At 36.2% G+C, this 23,769-nt stretch overlaps 2 protein-coding genes across 3 annotated transcripts in view; one reads left to right on the top strand and one right to left on the bottom strand.

The window, feature by feature from the left end:
* Positions 1 to 413: 413 nt before the first annotated feature.
* Positions 414 to 16,928, top strand: LOC105318495 (glutamate receptor ionotropic, NMDA 3A). Of its 2 annotated transcripts, none has more exons than XM_011415667.4 (9): positions 414 to 1,321; positions 11,486 to 12,066; positions 12,533 to 13,562; positions 13,733 to 13,866; positions 13,953 to 14,103; positions 14,236 to 14,526; positions 14,666 to 14,785; positions 14,885 to 14,961; positions 15,057 to 16,928. In XM_011415667.4, exons 1-9 carry the CDS (start codon positions 983 to 985, stop codon positions 16,027 to 16,029), a joined length of 3,696 nt encoding a protein of 1,231 aa, XP_011413969.3. In that variant the 5' UTR covers positions 414 to 982; the 3' UTR covers positions 16,030 to 16,928. The 2 variants fall into 2 exon arrangements, with proteins under 2 accessions (XP_011413969.3, XP_065923291.1); XM_066067219.1 differs by lacking the exon at positions 414 to 1,321 and adding an exon at positions 9,449 to 9,585.
* LOC105318494 (glutamate [NMDA] receptor subunit 1) overlaps positions 16,715 to 23,769 on the bottom strand; it is a 20,055-nt gene continuing 13,000 nt past the window's right edge. Inside the window, exons 6-9 of the mRNA XM_011415666.4 lie at positions 23,139 to 23,426; positions 18,696 to 18,821; positions 18,379 to 18,446; positions 16,715 to 18,196 (exon numbers count right to left, since the gene is read on the bottom strand). Coding sequence (XP_011413968.3) covers positions 17,356 to 18,196; positions 18,379 to 18,446; positions 18,696 to 18,821; positions 23,139 to 23,426 — 1,323 coding nt within the window. The 3' untranslated portion in view covers positions 16,715 to 17,355. The remainder of the gene's footprint in view (positions 18,197 to 18,378; positions 18,447 to 18,695; positions 18,822 to 23,138; positions 23,427 to 23,769) is intronic.

Here is a 23,769-nt window from a genome sequence, read left to right as displayed (position 1 = left end):
AAAATATGAGATTTACAACAATAATTTACAGCATATAAGTCCGTGGGGTGGGAGGGGATTCAACCATTTTGTTTCTTGCAAAGTGCATTTAAAACTGAGGATGTGCATATAACGATCTAAGTATCCCTATCTTTATTCTCTAACTCAGTCTATTTGTCCATCTACCCATCCATAGTAGCTATGTAAAACTACGTCATCCATTTAACATGACATGGTATTAAACAATTCTGACGCTTAAATAAGCTGTAACCACTCCTGAAGCAATGCTTTTTAATCAAGATAAAAGAAGTATAATCCAAGCAGTGGACCATTGTAAGCAACTCTTACTTAATTAAACGCTGTATTTTTCCTGTCCTTTGCCGACCAATGGGAAGGTTCGATCTGAGAGGACCAATTTCTTTCCCTGGTTGATTCGGTCTCGTGAGAAGAAACGTACAGTTCATCAAAGTCTCGACTTCAATAAACCGGTTACATCAAGCAAGATCAAAGTTGATCTTATTCATTAAGAAAGAACTATATGGTTAGACGAGGACCGGTTTTTTGTTTTTAATTCAAGCAGATGGTGTTTTTTCATTAGCCGTGCTGATGAAGATGAACACTCTATTCGGCCATTACGGTCGACATCGAGTAGCAATTCTCGTCTGATGGCGACCCTTCAATGCACGGCGTAAATGTCGCATCGATTTTCAACATCTGTGGTGAGCGATCGGAAAAAACTTATAAATTTGCAATAGATATGATCTGCTGTCATTTTGTGCGACGACTGGTGATGTATGGGCTCACCGGAAGTCAATACCAAACGCTGGCATGTTCCCAGTCTAAAATAACGGAACAGGAAACACAGACGTTAAATACAACTCTCGTCAGAACCGCACAGAATCTCACTTGGAGTCCATTGGAAGGTCGTACCTTACAATGAGCCAAAATGAAAAAGTTTTTAAGACGACCTAATAGGGGAATAGACTAACGTTATTTTGACGTTATGGCTTTTCAGACGTGGTGCATTGTCCTTTTGTTGCCGTTATATTGTCATGGAAATGATATTGTGGCGGTGATCGAGCAAGACGTGTACAATATACACTTCCGGACGTTTTATTTGTCGGTGGGGGGACCGGATGTGAACGTGTCCGGGGCCGTCTACCCTACCTATACAGGTGTGTATGACCAGCTACACGGGGTGTGTTCTTACCTGACGCAGCGCACCCTCGCAGTGTTTATAGTGGGGAATAGGGATTCTATTAATTTTATTTCCATGGTCACTGATGTCCTTGGAATACCTACCCTTGCCTACTTAAAGGACTCGAAGACAGTCTACCAAAAGGTAATTTTAGCTTTCTATGATATTTTAGCAATAGTTTTATTTGTTTAACTTTTTAAAAGTTTAAATTTATCATATTTAGTTATGGAATTTTAAAATAACTGAAAGTGTGGATTGGTTTATTACAGTTGAACAGGTTTCATATTTACACCGAAGAATAAATACACTTAACAAATTATAAGTCAATGCTGTTCTTTGAATATGTCGACTAATTTAAAGTAGTTCGTAGTATTTTACAGTATTTTACATCAAGATGGATGGTTTGTCGATTACCCTCTCTAAGAGTGAAAATAGTTGACAATTGTCTGAATACTTGAATTTGAAGAGGCGAAGTCTCTAAAACTCAGTTACAATTTGCATGGACCATTATTCCCAACATCCCGACTCCTTCCGACCCCTAAACATCAACACTGGATGGGCTGTGTCCCGTGGCACGGACTACTCTCTCAGTCCGATACTGTGAAATCTCTCCGGACGAAGTAATCCCCCCCCCTCGCTGTGTTCGTGTGTCAGTTACCGCACAATTTTGTCCAATTACTCTGTCCGATTGCTTGATACATTAGATTTATGGCCGGTCATATCATGCACGTAATTTGCAAATAACTGGATCAAGTTTTATCAGAATTAGGGTTTGCTTTTTGCAAATTTGTGTCATTTTGATTTTGGTTAGGCTTTTTGCCTTGTTAATACTGATTACCAAATAATTCTAGTTCAATCAAGATTCTCCAAATCGTCGAAAAAGCCGGTGCAGGGTTTCTTTGCAGATGTTAAGGAATAATGTTTTGACAGGCTAGATAGACTTATAGGTATAATCAAATTATCGCCAATTTTCCAAGGGAAATAGCGTGATATTAGCCGGCTAATTATTCGGAGATTTGAACACTTTTTGAAGCATTTCTTTGTATGCTGTCTCAAAAGATAACTAAGGAATTTTAATTTGTTTCAATTCAATTTCAAATATTTTGTAACTCTTTCCTCCTTCCATCGTAAACAGGCAACGTTGAAATGGGTAAAAGAGAAAGAACTGTACGTGAGAGTTTTGAAAGTGTATCTGAGTATTAACATTGGAACTAGTCCTACGCCTAATCTAATAATAATCTAAAAGTTAACACTGTGGTGTATAAGCATACATTTATACAATTTGAAACGCGAACGATATCAACAAACGTTTCCCGACTGTTATTCGTTTTCTCGAAAGAGTTCTTGTAGCAAAGTTTTCAGATTACTATTTAGGAGCAAGTTTGTTAGAGTTGGTAATTGTAGTAGCATAGTTGTCAATTTTTACAGCAAAGTTGTCAGCTTTTTACAGCAAGGTTGTAACAAGCTGTTAAACTTTTACAGCAAAGGATTTAAGAATCTTAAATCGAAGTTGTCTTATTAGATTTTAAGAGAAAATTGGTCAAATGTCTAAAAATAAGGGTTTTTTTTAGCGAAGTTGAATAGGTTGTCAATTTCTTACAGCAAGATACATTTCTTTAGTAATGTCGTCAAGTTCTATCAATAAATGTTTTAGATTTGTTAATCCAATGTTGCATATTCTTAAAGCATTGTTGTCAGAGTCTTACGACAAAGTTGTCAAAGTTAGTTCTTTATGTAAGGTAGTTAGATTTTTACAGCAAGATTTTTCAGTCCTTCTGACAGGGTTTGATTAAGGCTGACAGATCCCGAAAGCAAGGTTGTAAGACCAAGGTTTAAAGATTAACCCAATTTTTAAAGTTTACAATAAAGCAATGCTGCAAGATTTTGATGTTGATTGAATCGAATATAATTATAATATCCTAAACAGGTAATTTGTTTACTTTTATAGTTCTCATTATATATCTGACAAAGAATCAAAATCGTGTCCCTAAAACTAATCAGTCTCTTCTCGCTCAATATATACCCCCCCCCCCCCCCCTTTTAGATTGACTTGGCCACACTAACCAGCTTATCAAGTCTTAACGATGCACAATATTTTCTGTTTATCTGTTTTTGATGTAAATGTCGTGGAGCAGAATCATTCTCGCGGGTTAAGCTATCACTGCAATCGTTAAAATGTCAAATCTGTCCCTCCGTAGGTATACCATTGGCCTCGCTCTGCCATCGATTGATCCGCGTTAAGCCGACGCTCTCTTAATTAAATATTTCATTTTTATGACAATCGAGTGAACTTTCTGAAAAAAAGAGAGTGGCTTTAGACTGAATTGCTGAGAGCAAACAAATGACGAATCTCCATTGTCGCCCCTGTCTGTCGTGAGATGTTTGAGAGTTTGATGCCAACCATAGCTCAATAAGTAGTGGGTATCCTCTTTTGTTCAAATAGATGAATCAATTCCAATTTAGCGGCAGTGTTTGCTTTTCTTTACATTCTAAATAATCACGGGCATTGACCATAAAAAGTTTTTAGATACATAAGTATCGTTGTGGAATTGGTCCGATTTCTGTATGACAGTGAAACCACAACATGGTCAACTGCAAGCTCCCTTCAGTGAAAGCTAAGATGATCACCAAGATCGAAGACTTTATTTTGTATAAGAGATTCCTCATATTAAACCCAATCAGATTGATTACAATTTCAGCTATTATCTAAGCTAATGGTTGACGCAAACATGTTTTAGTAACTGATGACAATATCTATAATGACTCTGGTCTAGGTTAATTTACACAGTCCCTAGCAGGTGCCCGGTTCTCCGTCACAGAGGGTTGTCACGTGACGTACTAGGGACGTGTCCACAGGTTGTTCAGCAGTAGCAGCTAGCTTTGATTTGGAATCATTAACTGTTACCAACAAGTGATTGTGAGGCCAGCTGCTCCCTGTATTGTGATTGAGTCCCCTCGTTGTTTGTGTACAGTCGATACCAAATATCCCGAGTAGCTCCGTGTATGAATAATCAAACAGATTACGACCGGCAAACGGTGTACTCACTGACTCTTACATGTGTGTATTCACATTTCTATGGACCTTAAAAAGTTTCATAGTTTAATATGGGTGTAAGCAACTTTGTTTTCGCGGCGGAATCATGAGGTACCACGATGTAAACCGAGCATTGATATATAGCGAGGCTCTCGTCGATACAAGACGAGGTCGTCCGCATCGAGCACCGGTTTATATGTAAATAGCTTTTTATACAAAGTCGATATATGCTCCATGATAACCGGAGCAAATACTTTTATGTAAATCTTGTCACCCATCGCCTGGTCAGAAAACTGAATCCTTGCATGCACTTGTTAATGGTCATAAAACAGCTATTAACCTTTTCGTGATTTCGTCAGAAAACTTTCGTTTAAGGGCATGTACAGTCAAACGCAGTAATATGTGTTAGATACGTCACTTCCGTGGACGTAATGGACTACGACATAATTGTGTTAAACTGTAAGCCACGCACTATAAAAATGTCCTAATCTTGAAACATGACTTAAAGGAAGGTTATATCATTGTTTTACAGATATGCTTTGTCGCAGGAGTGGGCCAATAGTACATGGGTAGTGGATATACATTCCTAATAATGATTTTCCGCAAAATAGAAGCTAATATCTATAGCGTTTGATGAGGGGATGAGGCGTGCTGGTAACCACCGTTTTATATGCATGTATTAATTGGAATAAAAGATATTGTAAACAAGTATTTCTGTTAAAAAAATGATCGGCATTTGATAACCTTGTCAACATATGATTTTTTTTATGTTTTGCCATAAGTACAACATGCATTTAAAGTATAAATCGCACTGTTTTGGTGCTTTCCGAAAAAGCAAGGAACAAATTAAGTTTACCTTTACTACAAAATGTAAATAAAAACATTTAAAAATCCTTATGAAACTGTGTAAAGATGTTTTTAAAAATATGTCAAATGCATAAAAAAATACTATTAATTAAAAATTTACATGAAGCTGTCATTGTATAGTTAACAAAACGAAAGCCGACCACAAAAACACCATTTATTCCAGCAGGGGTCTATAAATCTCATATCCTGAAATGATTTTAAAATGAGTAAAATTCTTGAAATGTTTGTTTTACGTGCTTGTAATCAACAGTGGCTTTGGCTTTACAATCTCAACTAAGATAAAAGGATATGTTTTGTAGATTCCTTGCAAAATGTTTCTAATATCTGTAGTAATTGTAGGTCGCAATACGGCCCCCATAGAGTCATTCTGAAAGTAAGGATACAATCTTAGGAATTCGGACACTATCATTCTTGCTGAAATTCTCCGGCTTTTCCCGTCAAAATACCGCTTTTCACTTTTTCTGTTGTAGGTTTACCATGCGGTTTTTTTTTCTCTTTTCGCTTTAATGATCGGTTAATCGTTTTTTGCTTCGTAACTATTCTCATATATTTACATTTTCAACTGTCTTTGTCTGTGATAATATAACGGATCAATTTTGAAGCCTATAACCCAATAATTTCATAAAAGATAAACGACACAAAATTGGCGTGTCATACAGCATAACACGTTACTAGTATTGACTGCGCCGCGTAGTAATACATAGCATGTATAGTGATTTTAAAATGTTGTTTTAAACTGTAGAAATTGGAAATAATATAAATATAAGTAATAAGAAATAATTTTTTGAATATTATGAGGTGATAATTTCGGTCGGGGCACGGTCAAATCTATCATAAACCCCTTCGGGCTTTATTGGAATTGACCACGCCCCGATCGAAATTATCACCTCATAATACTCAAAGAATGATTCCTTATTCCTTAAATAAATCTGACAACGTGTTTTACTCGGTATTGGCTCTGCTCATTGCTTCACTCTACTTTTATTTCACTGTTCATAGGTTCACGGGCTTTCGATTTTTTTAACGAAAAAACAATTCCAAGGATTCGTCGCCAATCTATGTGATGGTTTGATAGCACAGACCACTAGCGGCAAGGCAATTTTGACTTGATTAATGCCAAAGGAAGAAAAATATATGTTACCGCTAAATGCATCGTATGTTTATTTATCAGATATATATTTCATGATGCATTTGTTGTCTTTTTTTCTTGATTTACTAATTGACTCAAGTAAGAGAAATTCTCTTAAAGCATTCCATATCAGCGCCCAGTAAAGGCTGGTTGGGTATCGATTGTGGAGATTTCTCTTTCTTAAGAAATTGTTTTATATCATCAACATGGACCTCTGCATTGGGGTTTTCTATTGATCAATTTGGAAAAAGAGGACATTATGAAACAAATTTGATTTAATTCCTCGTTACATGGCCTGGCACCAACCACTGTTTATAGTGACTACAACGATAGAAAATTAATTGCAATGAAATGTTTTCTTCCTGTTTTTCGTAATTGTTTTTTCCTAAATGGGCACAAAACGTTGGAGAATAGAACTAAATTGTCTCCTTTAGTTCTGTGGAGATTTTACGCTGATATCTCATGTCCTAACTCATCCGCCTCTCTTACTCATTCACATCAGAAACAACTTTATTTACAGTTATCCTTTCCGGTAGTTTTTACAGAAATGATGCCAATGTTTTCTTTGAATGATGAGTTCTGGAAGAAACTTTTAAAAATGTCGATTTTACACACAGCAACAATTTAGTAGTTTGTTTGGTCAGTTATGTCAAAGGTTTGAGATGAAGATGAGGAGTGGTGGTTCGAATGTAGCTGAAGATAAAACTATAAGCAATTAGGATTCAATGCTTTTGCCCGCAGTAAATTTATACAATTGCAAAATTGAACTTTTAGTATGGAAGTGAAATTATTTAGATGAACTACTACATCATCCCGTCGCGCAGAATATAATTTAACCACAGATGTTACAGCAATAACTTTTTATATCATCAAAACAGTCATAGATAAATCACAATTCAAAGAACAGTTTATAAAAATATTTATGTTGATAAAAACGCCAGATGATTGTAGGTTTGATTTTTCCGTGACGTCATTTGTCGTCTGCTGAGTGGCATTCTGTCACGAGGAGTTGAGCCGTACTGTAACAGATGTCGGTTTGGATTGACTGAAATATATGACACGACCTGCTGTTTCTCCGATAGACCTAAAGTTTGCTGTGGCTGAAATTTATGTATCTTTGTGTTTACTCACCAAATCAGCGGTTGCAATTGATGTTTTAGGAAATAAAAGTAATAATATCAAACGTTTATCATTTCCTCTCGAAATAAGTCGTAATCCGAACCAATTCAACACCATGTTTTCATAATACTGAAGTAAATAAAGGACATAGTAGCAACATATTTTCTTTAGAAATATTGAATCTGTTTACTCATCTATATACTTGCAAAACAGGAATAATTGAATACTCGTAGTCGCACATCCAGTAACTCACATGATAGTGTTTGGTGTTGAAGAGAGTCCTAACTGTCATGTTATCTTTGGCTTAACCTTCTCACAATCAAGTCAATTTACTCATTTTCAGGGAGAAAAAAATGTTGTTTTTAAATTCCCTTTATGCACGAGAAATTTAGAAACCGAAACAAAGAAGCATTGCCCTAAATATATGATTATGTTTTCATAGCTGTCATACTTCTGTCATTATTGCAAAAGACTTCATTGAGTAAATCTGTCAACTACAGTTTTAACGGTGCTATAATAAAAATGGGGGGAAATGGCTTACCAGCAACATTTGACCGAAACGAACGTAAAATGGGTTAATAACGACGTGTTGTGATTCGGTAGAGTTGCATCTTTATAAAATTAAATAGGAAAAATTATGTCCATGCATAGGCGTATGTTATAATTACTGTTCAAATAAAAAAGACTTTAAAGTTCTTGTTTTAGACGCATTTAATTGTTATCGCGGTATGATAACTTGTCTGCACAGCCTGGTGTGTTATAGGGCCGACGATATAAAAAAATAATAACAAGCATTCAATACTCAATATTCACATTCAGTTTATATTCCCCCTTATGTTTGCATTGGAAATCTGCGAACTTCAATTTTAGTGAATACACTTTCCCTTTCACAGCGCATGAGCACAAATATAAACGTCACTATGCGTTTTGAACATAATAGTTATTGTAAGTTCAAATTTACTATACCAATTTGATATGTAATTATGAAAAATAATCGTTGAATCAAATCTATTCGTTAATAAAAAAGAGTTTTCACGAAAAGTCTCTGGCACTATATTTTTAGTTGCGGAAGCGATCTAATAACGTTAATATGGCTGTTCCATTTATGTTTCATATCGTATATAATAGCTTAAAAGCGACGATACACAAATACTTCATACAATAAACATCAAAATGAATATAAATATAAGCATTCAAAACTTAAATATCTATATTTATTTTGATGTTTATTTGAATGAAATATTTTTGTATCGTCGCTTTAAAGTCATTATATACGCTTTTTGTATTGGATATGAATAATATATATGGAACAGCCTCATGTAATACACTTCCGCGCCTTAACGTATATTCCATGTACCAGAACTTTGCCGGTGCATACTGTTTTTTGAGATAGGACATATATGATATAACGATAATTTTATGTACATACCAAATTGGTCAGGTAAATCTAACAACAGTATACCTATTCAAAATGGCGTTATGACGTTTATTTGTGCTCATACGCCGTGATCAGGTTAGACGTGTGTTATTGAAAATTGAACGTCGCAGATTTTCAATGCATGTAAATACATGTATATTGTGATGTACTGTCTAAATTGTAAGAAAACAATCATTCTTTGACGCACGTTTAATATCCATCAGCGCAGCAAAAAAGGTTAAAACGTGGACTAGTGGTCTGCAAGTCCTGTCGAGTTTGAAACCCTCCAATAAGATTTGTTGAATTGCATTTCATGGTTAAATATTTTACAATTTAAAAATTCTAAAACAGTGATTTATTTTGATTACGACGTACTTCATCTGATATCTTATTGTGAGGCATTGGACGAGCTTTCGATCATTCAACAAGGAGGGTAGGGTCGCGGACAGGTCAAGATTATAATGGAACATTATCCAGTAGAGCGTCCCCCTGAGAAAGGGAACATGGAAGAGAAATCCCATGATGATGAATTTGCTGAGATCATTCAAGCTACATTATAATTAATATGTCTATTTAGAAGTATGAGCACGTAGCGCAAACTCAGACATTAGCTACGATCAATGTCTCCATCAGTCATAACTTGAAGAGGAGACTGAACGCAGAGAAAAGCGCTCACATGATACCGATTCTGTACGAGATCTTGCACAATAAGTCAGAGAAAATGGGACCTAATCGGCGTCTGAGGAGATGGAGAATTGGATTCTCAGTGCTGTAGATGTATTGGGCTTGCCAAAGACTTATTTCATTTGACGGTCGTTATCTATTGACACGGCATCACTGGGGTCTGTTTGTATATCGTTGATCAAGATCTATATTCTAAGTAAATAGATCATTTTTTTCACGATCTACATACCAGTAGATCATATTTCACGTTCTAAAATATATATAGTTCATTATAATAATTCTTCAAAAATATCATGGTAGAAAACCTGACATAAGCCGAACTACCCCATCCTTTACTACCCTAATTATCCCATCCTTAATACTTCAAACTTTGATTGATCTAAATATTTGTAAATAACAATTGTGTTCTGATTTCCAGAATCAGTACATGCTATACACCTAGAGCAAGTCACAATATCGAGGTGTTAGGTATCTAACTGCATGTATGAACGCAATATTGCGAAACCATTAATCCATAAAAAGAAAAGGATCGTAGACAAGCGATTGACCGTTAACACTGGGAAATTAATACCGAGCTATATCTACACCCTGTCCCAAGTCTCTGCTTCCACCACTTTTTGCTTTATATTTCAATAAACATAAATGCATTTGTGCCTGAACTACATTTATTTCGTATGAAAAAATCAAGTTTTTCTGTTTTGAAATGCTGTAACGTGAAACCAAGGGTCAAAATTGTAACACGAAACCAAGGGTCAAAATTGTAACACGAAACCAAGGGTCATGAGTATACACATAAAACTATATATATATATATATATATATATATATATATATATATATATATATATATATATATATATATATATATATATATATATATATATATATATATATATATATATAATATATATATATATATATAGCATTTCAGATCCACATAAGTATCGATGGATGACTTTAACCGTTATTGTAAATTCCAGGTAAAACTTGGCGAGATTATCCTCCTTCCGTGTCGAGGTTCCATCTGTGTGCAATCGCTACGTTAGATTTGCAGCGCTACGTAGCTTAATGAAGTACCTGCAAAACTGTATTTAATATATCACCCTCTGATATTAACCCCAACCAAAATTTTATCGTTAGTTTGATGATATCTAATTAAGATAGTTACAAAAATAAGTGGTATATTGTAAAATACTATGAAAATAGTAGACATTAGGCAAGTGAACGTTACATTCATCAGATCGGAACCAAGATCACACAGCTCGTTGAACAAATAATTTCCTGCTTGAAATAAATGATCATAGTTTCTTTAATGAGATATTTCTTCATCGATCGCGGATTTATTTCTCCGCAGCTTGTAGCAAGCATTTCTTTATTTTGTCAGCCCCCTTAAGTTCTTGTTTCCAAAGAGCTTACTATTTTCAAAGACAGCTATCTGTCATCCATTACAACGATTTCTTCGTATAATTGACGTGATTAAGAATAAAAAAAAACCTTCTTCAATCGATTCTCATCCCCATTCTCATCTCCACTCAGTAAGTTCTATAGTAAGGTCTTCCCCTAAGCGTCAGATAGCTTTTTTTGGGGTGGGGGATGGAATGAATTAATAAATTAATCAGAAAACTAAATTCCAAAAAAGATGAGAGCATTGTCTCTGAGTGTTCGGTTTTCATCCATTGAATTGCTGACTCAGTCACCAATTCACCGACCTTCTGAATTAATCAAGATACTTATTTATGACTTCGAGGGGGAAAGTGTGACGTTAATCGTAAAAACACCGGGGGACACCGAGAATATGATTTCGCAATACATTATTAATAAGATTTTTTTGACAGCTGGCGAGAATTTGGAATTCATGACTATTGACTCATCTGCTAACAACAAATAAAAATGCTTATTTACAATTTAAAAACCACGAAATAGTTACGCGACCATTAAAAGACACGATTCTATTTTTGTCTCTCTTTTATACAATCATGTAGATTCAACGTAGACATCACTTATATTACAGTATTTCCAAACCAACATATTTTAATTGTGGATATGATTTATTTCCAGAGAGAGAACAAATTATTGTTAGTCCTCGGACATTCCTATCAAGAGACGGCTAGAGCGGTGCTGACATTCTTCAAGACGAATTTCTGGTTCCGGTTTCTAATCATCGTCGAAGACACCGCGCTTCATGATAGGTTCTTTGGAGAAGTGATTTCACTGAACCATACAGAGCTTTGGACCATCTCTCTACTTGTTGTTAGTAAGAAAATGACCCCCGAGGGACTCCATAGGCAGTTATACAATCACTTGGCAGAAGACACAATAGTTCTTCTTCACCTCGATCCTCCGATGGCAGTGTTAATTTTTAAGTCACTTCCGTGCAATACGTCCAAGAAAGTAAGATGGTTTATTACAGAAAAAGGGTACACACAGAATACTCTATTGATCAAACTGTATCCGATTGGCTCTCTTGTTATGGTTCCAGATTCTGTGACGTCATTGGATGACGTAATTTCAGACAGTGTCTCGTACTTAAATTCGGCAATACAAAGCGCACCACGTGATGACAAAGTATCACGTGGTGTTGGACAATCCTGTATGAACGGGGCATACCGTCACCACACAACTGGGCTGAAGCTCTATAGGTAATATTCTTGTTAAAAGTCGACCCTGTTTAAACAGGGACCTTTGGCACGCTTACATGAATGATTCAGAAGTGATAGATAGTGCAGTTAACCTTCAGATAGTGTTTAATGGTTATCATGATTGAAATGTTTTCAGTCAGTAACCGCATTATGTCATTTATTAGTCCAGCGTTCCCAAATCGGCGACAAATCGACTCTCACGGGTACGATTGTGGCTGGCATAACTGTATCAATGATAAATTGTCTGTATGAGAGACAATCTATTGTAACCATCGGCTCCATCAAAACTCTTAACTTCAAAACTAGCATTATGTTACAGTCAATATACATCCCTTTATTTCAATTAATATCGAAAACCCCCAATGATTTGTAAAGGTTAATCTAAAGATCTTGTTCGTTAATGCATACCAAAAAACAGATCTCAAAGACACAATATATTTAAATAATTGGATATATTACCTTCCAGACACTTCCAGGAGAAGGTTTACCAAGGCTTCTCGATGAAGTTTGAATTTAACTCTGATGGATACCTCGCAAATAAAAACTATAGGATAAAGGCACTGAAAGGCATGGTGGGTCGGTCAATCTGGGAGGACGTTGGGTACGTCCACGGGGAAATTGCCCGCCCCCGAGGAATTCTATGGCCCTCTGAGCCAGACTTGGATATCCGGAATGGACGAGTTCGATACCGCGTTGTGACAAACCCAGTCAAACCATTTGTGATGGTAGAGAACGGGATAGAAGACTCAAATCAATGCATCCAGAGCACACCCTGTATCCAGATCCTGGTGTCTGACGAAAATCAGACGCTGAATGTCTTGCATAACTACGAAAACATCAACGACTCTTCCAGCTTCCAACTCAAGTGTTGTCGTGGCTTTGCAGTAGACCTGTTGAATAAACTCGCGTCCGATCTGGAATTTGAGTACGTGTTATACATTGTTCACGACACGACTTACGGGAAAGAGAAGAACGGTACATGGGATGGGATGATGAGGGACCTGACCAATGGTATCGCCCACATGGCCATAGCAGCATTTAGCATCACCGGAAATAGACTGCGCGCCATTGATTTTTCCTACCCGTACTACTTTTCACGTTTTACAGTCCTGTACACTCAGCAGAGCCAGAAGACCTACATGTACGCCTTTCTAGAACCATTTTCTCCTGAAGTTTGGTGCACCATATTTGTCAGTGCCAGTTTATCAGCCTTGGGCATGTCCATGTTTGAATGGAACAGTCCGTTTGGTTTGAATCCCTGGGGCAGAAAACGTAAACAAAATTACACCATAGGATCGGGCATGACCATGGTCTACTCGCTGCTTTTTGGCCATACGGTTAGTACGAAGTCCCCGAAATCTTGGCCGAGTAAAGTTCTTCAGAATTTTTGGGCGTCTGCGTGCATCTTCATCATCGCCAGCTACACAGCCAACTTAGCCGCCTTTTTGGCAGGAAAACACAATGGGATTGATTATAACAGCGTGTTTGACTCAAGAGTGAGTATATAAGTGGAAAATACATAATTATGTATATCAATCGGTGAAAAACCACCTGGTTTGGTCAGAATAGTTAACCTAACGTTGCTAAAACTGAGTTTTGATTTGATAAGACCATACTATGCATGCTGTATCGTAAATTTCAAAGCTTGCACTTTTTTATGTTCCAGCTTATGGAAATTAGAGTTGGAGTACTTGGAGGAAGCGCCGTAGAGGCCCTGACTAACAACATCAACAAAAAGCTTTATCAAAGAAGTCAGCACTATCTCGTGCCCACGACAAACGACGCTATCAATATGTTGATGTAGGTATGCATATTAGTTATCCATTGTTTTTGTATATGCCAATTTGTTGGATGACCAAATCAATTACCAATCATTTTTGTTTTAGAAATGGTAACATCGACGCCTACCTTGGAGATTATCCAATTCTGGATTATGCACGTGTAAAACTGGATCCAAACTGTAATCTGTATATCGTCCCACAGTCGTTTGGCGAGGATGAATATGGAATAGGCTTTCCTAAAGATTCGCCGCTCCAGGTAAGACGTTAAAGATATAAACAATGCCGATCTAAGTTGTACATCAACAGAGGCGAGGCTTCCAACTGGTAAGAAGTCAGATGTGTCTGCATTTGCATAGTGATGTAACAACAGGATTTTTTTAATGTTTAGAAACCAGTTTCCGAGAAGATCAAGCACTACCACGAGTCTGGGTACCTGGAGAATCTGATCGACATCCACTTTGACGAGGAGAAATGTTTTAACCAGGGCATCAACCAGCAGCGCTTCAGTCTGACCGTCTTCCACCACAGCGGTCTGTTCGCGCTCCTCTCCATCGCCATCGTCTGCTGCATACTGCTGGTTATCGTTGAACATCTCGTTTTTAAATTCCTCCTGCCAATCTGCCGGGGACGACCAGACGACAGCTTCTGGAAAAGCCTCAATGTCATGTTTTTCAGTCAGGTTTGTACATATACATTTTGATAAAATATTTCTTATCTAGTTAAATGTTGATAGTACATTAGGCCCCATCTATCCTTTAATTACTACAAAATGTGGGTATATTTCGAAATTATGTGGAAGATACGGGTTTTTTTTCCAGAGACTCCATAGATGCATAAACAGTGCAGTTTTGGTTTCTGCCCAGGAGTCTGCCAAGGAGATGTTAGGGATTGTCAAGAAAGGCGACTTCTCCAGATTGTTCATGAAAAGCACAATCAGGGTCTGTTCATTGTCGTCAAATAAGTTTGGTTATTTTGTTTTACTTTTCGACGACATCCATTTGTTGACAATGCATCTGGTTCAATTTTTGTTTGTTTAGAAAAACAAGCTTGCAGACATGGCGAAAACAAAGCGAATCAATCGAAACTTTTTAGACATCGTAGAGAAAGCAAAATGGTAAACTTTTAGTTAAATGTTTGTATTATCATATACATGTCTATTACTTTCATTGCAAAATAGGGTGATGAATTAACTGACACTGTCTATTAAAGGGTGAACGAGATGAAATCTACCAGCTTGTTTCCTGATGACTCACCGGATGAACCCGTTGATATCACTCGCCTCTCTCTTCGTAACCTTAGCAACTGTGTAAACTTGGAAGCTTTGCGGTCCCAGTACCAACACTCTCTTCCAAAGGTTGATTCGGTAAGGGATTACGATGACAGTGGCGAAGAGTGTAACGAAAGCGAAGCAGACGACATCCAGACACTGAGAGGTCTTGAAGATCTGTGTGATATCCAGGCGTCCGATAGCAAGTATGATATGTGGTATGTTCCCGGTAAACTTGCAGCAGACGATAACCAGGAACTCGAATACTGTGATAAACGTGACGTGCATTCTTCATACGAAGGACAACATTTACTAAGCCGGTGTGAGTCAGGCTGTAGCAGTTGTACAGCTAGTGATGAGACGTTAGGGGCCTGTTACAGGGGTGAAAACGAGGCAGCCTGTTATAGGGGCGAAAACGGGGCAGCCGATTACGGAGGTGAAAACGAGGCAGCCTGTTACGGAGGTGAAAACGAGGCGTCTTTCTGTGAAGTGTCTCAGGTCGCATGTCAATTATCATCGAAAGACGGAAGTGCTTCTTTCGCCAAAAACAGACAGTGTTATTCTGACGATGAGAGTGATGATGAAAAAAGTGGTTTACTTACCTGGAATAGAAACAGAGGACATTCTAGTAGATCTGCACGTTCCTCGACCAGTGAGCGTTATCGTCCACATTCTATGCAAAGCTCTCCACGAGAACACAATAAAACTCGGGCTCGAGGTCTCCATGCACTAAACCACGCCACTGCGCAGCCTCTGAATGTGGCTAGCATGAGTAAGCAGGAGTTACTACACCTGTGGAAATCCTCAGAGCTACAGTTGAACTATTTATTACAGAATACATTAAGAGAAAATATAGAACTCAAGAAATCCCTGTCAAAACTGCGAAAACGGCCTATAAAGGATACGGCAGTTTAAGGTGGCTCGATACACCAGTGCATTATTTTATGAATCGATAAAAAATCATTTTTGAAAAATGAGTGGACAAAAAATAAGACCGGTATTGGCTTCTAATTAATTTATATGAATTTTTTGTATTTAAAAAAATCGGAAACATCGTTTCGGTTGCGAACAGGATAATGTATAGCAAAGAATTTGGTATCAATATATGCTCAATACAATCATCTGTAAATACATATCAATGACGGTCATTTATTTTCGAAAAAGATATTTAAGGAAATGAAAATCAAGAATTGTAGATATTATTTATACCTATTGATTGTTACCAAGTTTTAAGCGCTACAATCCTCTGTTTGCAGTCAAAACAATTTTTCCCATTTCAATGAAACAAAAAAGCATATAAAATAATTAAAAGCCGATATTGGTCTCTGTTTTGTAAAATCATGTTTCAAAAAAGATTCTTTATCGATCCATCCAATGAAATTTGAATGTAACGAGGAACCTTAATCAGAAAACGGCTATAAAGGGCACGGCAGTTTAACCAGAAATTTTGCTCAATGTAAATTTTTATAACCTGGAAGGGTGTCAATAGATTTTCAATTAATTACACATTCATAGTAGTAATATGTTGTACAGTATATCATTTTGAATAACATCCTATAGTGTAGACATTTAGATGTTAGGAAATATGATTCGAGAAGTGTTTTGTTACTCAGAAATCCTTTTATTTATCTGCAGAGAAAAACTCCACAATTGTGTTTGATTGTTTTTATGAAATTTCATTCATACAGAAAACTCATATACACCACACATCATGCTATCACAATGCCATGTATAACAAGATGACTCATTATTTACAAAAGATCTAATACACGTTTTTTTTAATAAAGAAAATAAATTGTATCAAAATGTTATAACGACAGTTGAACCTTTAAAGGTTTTGATGTACAGGTATCCACGAGGTTTCAACAAAGGAACAAGATTGCATAAAACAAGTACATGTAGAGTCAGCCGTAAATTACTGTATAACACAGTCTTCTTTGTTGTGTCTTTTACAGAAGTAGAGGAAGTCATATAATGCCATCATTAAGTCGTCTATATCATCATTCTAAATGGAAGTGCTTCCTTTACAGATTGTGCATGTTAGGACTGGCAGCAGCCGACTATTCTACGATGATATCTAAATGTTGTACACTAAAAAAAAGATGGCTGTCTGTAGCTGCTGTTGACCGGGAGGACCTAAGTACATACATTGTCACATGTAGAGTGGCCCGGTGTCTGGAGATGACGCCGTTATAGAGTGGCGACAGGTCCTTGACACTACCGGGATGTAGATGACACCTTCTACAGAGGGGTGGCCGTCAGGTGAGCCGTTTCCCTGTCTGGGGCCTCTTCTTGCGGTGATTTCTCTGACACTTCCACAACACGCAGAAGTCGCTTTAAGTGAGCGTTTTCTTGGGTCACTCGGTTAAGACTGGTCTGTAGCTCGATTTCCGATTTCTTCCACAAGACCATCAGGTCCTCCTTGGAGAGAGCGTCCACTGCGCAGTCGTCAAACACGGACTCGGAGTGTCGGCGCGTCGCCATGGCGTGCTTCCTAATGGACGACTTTAGACGGTTGTCCTTCATTGACCTTCCGTAAAATGTGAACGCACGGCCGAGGTTTGCTCCTCGCTTTGATTTGTGAATCAGTTGGGTTTTCTCTGGCCGTTCGGCCATGTGACTCATGTCCACCATTTCAAGTTCACCCTCTTCAAATACTCTCCGTTTGTTCTCTTTCTCTTTTGTTGGGCGTTTCTGAAAACTTGGGCAAGACTTGTTTCGTTTGTTTGATGATTTAAATGAGACGCCACTGTATACTGAGTCAGAACAATAACGTGCACGTGGGTTATGACGTATAAATTGACCTATGACCTTTTCCGACATTGACCGTATTACATGTGGACTGTTTTTCGGAGCCTTTCTTTGGTTGTTGATTGGTACTTCCGATATATCTGACAAAACTGTTGGGTTTTCAATGTCTTCAAATGAAATTTGAATATCCTGTTCGTCTCCTGTGACGTAATCACTAACATCACTCATGGAATCTTCGCCATCATCATCGTTGTCATAAGACTGTTTTTGAATTGTAAAAATCTTACCAGAGGATGACGTTGCAAATATTTGTGATTCCTCTTTCTTTGATCTGAGCGAACGGAAAACAGAGTTCGGTTATTAAAAAAAAATCCTAAATCGTAGTGACAACATTGATAAAAGAAGCTTATTGTAACATAAACCGATATTCAAATTGGAAGAATCTACAAAGAATTTCTAGTTAATTTTTCTCATCATTTGACTAACAAATATTGAAGCGTGATCTAAACTCACCTGATTAAATTGTCTGTAATGTCAATTAAACGAAGACCTTTCGGAACCCCTTTCTTTTGGATTCTCCCCTGTGAGATAAAAAATAATTGTACAAAGTGTCACTCACGCAATGGGGTGTTTATCTTTATCATTGCCATAATGCATAGTGAGCACTGCACGCACGCTCAACGAAAAAGGACAGACTTTAAAAGTACATTGTATTTCTTTGGATATAAAGGAAAACTGCGTATTTTCTCTTGAACAAAAAAACTGGTATATTGAAGGTGTTATACTTTTGTTTATTTTTCTAATTAATGCATTATTGTGAGGACCCGTACGTGTTTGCTCAGTTCGTTCTTCAGAAAGAGGCGTTCGAATTGTCTCTCTTTGACGATCCTGATCATCTCCTGCGCTGTTTGCTGTGGAGACACCAACTGTTCACTCATCACGGTCCGGTACAGTCTCTGACAAAAGTAAAACCTAATCATAGTACATGTACCATCATATCATATCAACTAATAACGCAGTTCAGTATCTCTCAAAAATTGATGCACTTATGCGTTCAATGGGAAGCACAATTTTCACTTTCCGTACAAAAATAATCAATGGTCTTTAAAATCACACAATGAACTAACGAAAAATTAAAAAAAAAATCTTAAACCATAATCAAGGACAGATATACAGATACCTTTGCGTTATGATATACTAATGTATCAAATAAACACGGTATATTTTTGTTCAATTGTTAACTAATTACTGACATGCTCTAGACATGCATCCTGTACCAGCCTGTCGATCCCATTCATCTTTTAAAAATATGAACACATAGCTATAAGTAAAGAATAATCAAAATTGATTTTTAAAAAAACTAAAAACTCCAATATTTCTTATTGGCATATCGAGTTTTCCCTCTTTTTGACCAAAGACATAGACAGGTTCTTACTGATTCTTCTCGGAACACCTTGCACACTTTTAGAATTAAAGATGTAAACCGAAAACTGTCCATTCTGGGCCAATTAAGGCGCGTACGGCCGAGAATAGTTCTTGCTCTGACAGAATGAACGGTTTTCGGCTCACATCCGATTTTATCAATACCTCATTTCGTTTTTAAGAATGGACAACATCAGTTAAACCTGTAGATGATGCTGATTAATATAAAATTGGTTTTTTCAATTTTGACGATGAAGTCAGTCTTTCGTGGTACTGTCTCTTTTGTTCACTTATTGTAAAGTTTCAGGTATGTGGCAACGCACTTTGAAAAAAATAAATTACGCTTTGACAAAAATTTCAAAGTGCGTTAAATTTGGGACAAAACGCACTTTGAAAATTTTTTTCGTGCGTTAAATTTGAGCTAGAGCCACGAAGCATCAAAATGTGCCTTAAAATTTTCACAAAACTCAAGTTTGAAACAATACAAATTGTAATTACTTATAATGTAGGGCACAATATTCTGCTTCTATGCATATGAATTTTTTTCACTTCGGCCCCACCGTTTAGCACATGCGCATCATCAAACATACTATGATCGTTAAAAATAGCTGAAAATTGTAGATTTTACTGCAGTATTTCCCAAATTTGAATGTGGCCACACTTGAGTACCTCTTTGAAACTTTTAAAACTGAGAGATATTGCATAAATGCTTCCGCCTGCAAAATTTCGTAGAGGTACTCAAGTGTGGCCAATGTGTATTTTACAAATTTTGAAAATTTTAATAACAGAAAATAACACTGACCACTCTATTTTAGGGTAATTATTTGCTTCTTTTTTATTGAAATAGCAGAATTTAATTAATAATGATAAAGAATTATTTGTGATTATTTACAAAATCATCATTTTATTAAATATTTGAGGAAGAAATGCATATAAACTGAACTTTAACATGTTTTATCTAGTAATTTTATACTGTGTATTCATGCTTACATCGTGCATCATCAATGACGTCATAGTTTGACGTTTGCGACGTCAGTTGAATCTGTACATGGAATCTTGAGTTCTTTCAGTATTTTGCCAATAGAATTAAGAAATGAAGATAATAATTTTTCTATTGATCGACGTACCAGTAAAGTATGCATTTTTAAAAAGCATTATTTCTATGTACCACGGTATTATTCAATTGCAGTAGAATATGAGATACATGAACATTGCTATAAACAACTTTTAAAAAATTCTCCAAAATGCGTCATGAAGGTACATCAACAATTTTTAGTATCGAGGCACTTAACGCACTTTGAAAAAAATATGTATAAATCACAAATTCTGGAATTGAATTCCTATTTTGTTGATAGTATGATGATTTGTCTACACTAATGAATCTAATTTACCGTCTTTAAAAACGGGGATGGGGTAAGGAGTGGGGGTTAACCAAAGATACAGGTTAATTACCAATACATCTTTTGATTGATTACAGGATATATTGTCCCCTACCTCTTTTTTTCCTTCCAAAACATATATGATATTCAGCAACTTAGGGTAAAAGTATAAAATCGGAAAAAGAAATAAGCTTGGTTGTAAATTAAGTACAGTGATATTGAAAAAAGCGAGCTGGTCAAACAATAACTTCTCTAATGGTATGTTAAAGAATTCATAAGTGTTTCAACATTAACCCTCTTTTCAAATTCCAATCAAAAATTACATGTACATTGACAAACAATAAATTATTGTAAACTTTAAAACAAGTATTCCTTTTAAAGCCAGTTGAAATATTTTATACATTATCCCCGGTCCATTATAAATAAAAAAAAATTGAATCATTTTTGTTTCTGGCACAGCACAATGTACCAGATAACTAGTAAGTTTGCTGCATGCGCAAAAAAGGAAAATGCAGCTGCTAAGCGATGCAGTTTATGTCATACTAGTAATTGGATAATTCAAATCTCCCGAGATGTTCATTATGCAAATTGTCAAACTACGTAAGCTTATGAGAAAAGAAAAGAAAATCTAATCGAGAAACTGTTTTTTAAGTTAGCTGAGAATACATAGTGTTATTTGTAAAATCTATCCCATTAAGCTACACAAGGTTAAAACATCTATTAATTGCATCTAAAATTTTATATTATTTCGACTAAACCCTGTACCATTTTTTTCAAAGTGCGTTAATATCGACGATATCAACGCACTTTGAAAAAAAATTATTTTTTTTCAAAGTGCGTAAAATTTTCAAAGTGCGTTGTAACACAGGTATGATCAAGGGATTAAAAGATGAACAACAAAACTGTTCATATTCAGACCCTCTTTTATTAATTAACAACAGCTTCTCATCCAATGATAAAGAAGACACGTTTTTGGTGATATTCTGGATATGAAGGGTGGGAATGCCACGGTGCAAAGTTCTAACATGAATCACATGGGCTTGAAAAAAAAAAACCAAAAAAAGAATGCTTAGACAGGCTCAGATGCAGTAATTTTTTCCAGGGGTCTCGAGAGAATTAAGGGTTCAGTTTTGATTTTTAGAGGGATGGGTGTTGTCCCGATTTTAGAGAGATTACTTCAACTTTGAAATAATAAAGTTAAGCAAGGTGTGTTCCATAAAGCTCAGTGAAGTTTGTCTCAATCTCCGTTCTGATGCTATTTGTGGTTACAAGTAATTATGATCAAGTGGATATATTGTGGTTTATGAGTTTAAAAAATGCAATTAAATATGATGTATGATGTTGGATTATTTACTAGCATTCAGTATTTTGCTGCTGTGTCGCGCTATCTGTGTCATTTCATACATTACAAAATTATTACCATTTTTGCTATTACTCTTCTTTTTGGCAAATGTAATGTCTTGTTTCCAGCTTACCTGTAGCTACATGTAAGCTTACCTGTAGCTGTCCAATAAGTTTACAGTTTTACCTGTTCCCGTCCTTCACTTTATTCATGGACAGCTTTTCTATCTATCATTTTTTAGGAATGAACACTTACAACTTACTTATTTGCTTGTTTTTCAAATTTACACGTTAAACGTAACATAGAAATACAAAAAAATATTAAGACTAAAATAATCTTTGACTATTGTCATTTCAGTGAATATTAGTTTCATTTGGACAAAGAGGTGTTAGTGAATATCGAAACATTAATCTTTATAAAATGACACCCTGGGTCAGAGTACAGTATAAAGTGAGGAAAGGAGTCTTTTTAATCCAAACCTCAAAATAACGGCATTACAATGAGCAAATTAAAATAAAATGATATTGATCTGTGGTCGTGATTTACTTTCTACAGGACCGAAAGCAGTCTCTTTGAAATCAATGTTTCATTAAAACTTGATGATGGCTCATATCATACTTATAACAATCCGTCCATCCGATTTTTTTCAGACCTGGAGCTACAAAACTGCAGCTACCGGGCTCATTGCTCTTTTGATATACAATTTTGACTATTGTCGGCCTGTTTAACTGCAAATTTTACCGCCAAGATAAAGGTAACTCAGTTGAAGTGAATCAATACATTAATAAGGAGTACGTTTTGTCGAACACTTATCAAAGACAAAACAGTGTATATCAAAATAATGTGAACATACGTTTTTTCTTCAATCAAAAGGATGGAAATTAAAAATAAAGACCTCTTTCAATCCGGTCTTATAAACGAACGCACGTAATAAATACACCACATTGAAATTACAAAAATATTTATGAAATCAAAGTACTGAAAGTACTGGTTTGCAAACTTCTTTACGTTATCAAAGAAAGCCAGAAACATTAGCGCATCCTAAAAATTCGTGTTTTTCTCTTTACAACTCCCAACTTTCAGTATATAAAACGCCTCCAAATCATATGTTATAATGACTCAATGGTTACCTGGTTCACATATTCTATATTTCTGTTCTTCCACAAACTGTCGTTGGGTTTTTTCCTCAGGTACGGCACCAGGTATCTAAACACACACAGTTCTATTACCAGGAGAAACGCCCCCACAAACATGGCCGACAGAAGGATGATGAACAGTCCGCCCGTGTGATCTAGTCCGTACTTCCGGGTAAACCGTTCCGACCGACCGACGCAGTTCCGGTTCTTGACATAGCGTTGTAACGCTTCCGTGACCTGTCCACCCTCCAGGTAACTTAGAATCAACGAAGACATGTTCTCCTAGGAAATTATATAAAGAGATATTAAAATGATAATCTTTAAAAAGACAATCCACGATCAACTAGCTTAATATCTCTCACAAAGGTAAATACTAATAAATATGAAAATATAGAATGAACATGTTTTAAGCTAACTATTTGAATTGGCCATGAAAATGATAACGCGGACGTCGTAGAAAACATACTTTAAACGAATCTCGCGTCATTGTAAAATGATTTTTTCCATGACAGCGTTTAAATTCTCAATTGTTCTTCAAAATTCTAAAAATATAGTATGTTGAGAATAGTTTCATCATTTACACCATATCTTCATTTTTATTTCATGCATTTGTGAAATAAAATCA

The sequence above is a fragment of the Magallana gigas genome, chromosome 7 (assembly GCF_963853765.1).
Source record: "Magallana gigas chromosome 7, xbMagGiga1.1, whole genome shotgun sequence".
Taxonomy (NCBI): domain Eukaryota; kingdom Metazoa; phylum Mollusca; class Bivalvia; order Ostreida; family Ostreidae; genus Magallana; species Magallana gigas.
Note: the sequence above shows the minus strand (reverse complement) of the source record. Positions and strands in the feature narration are given on the sequence as shown.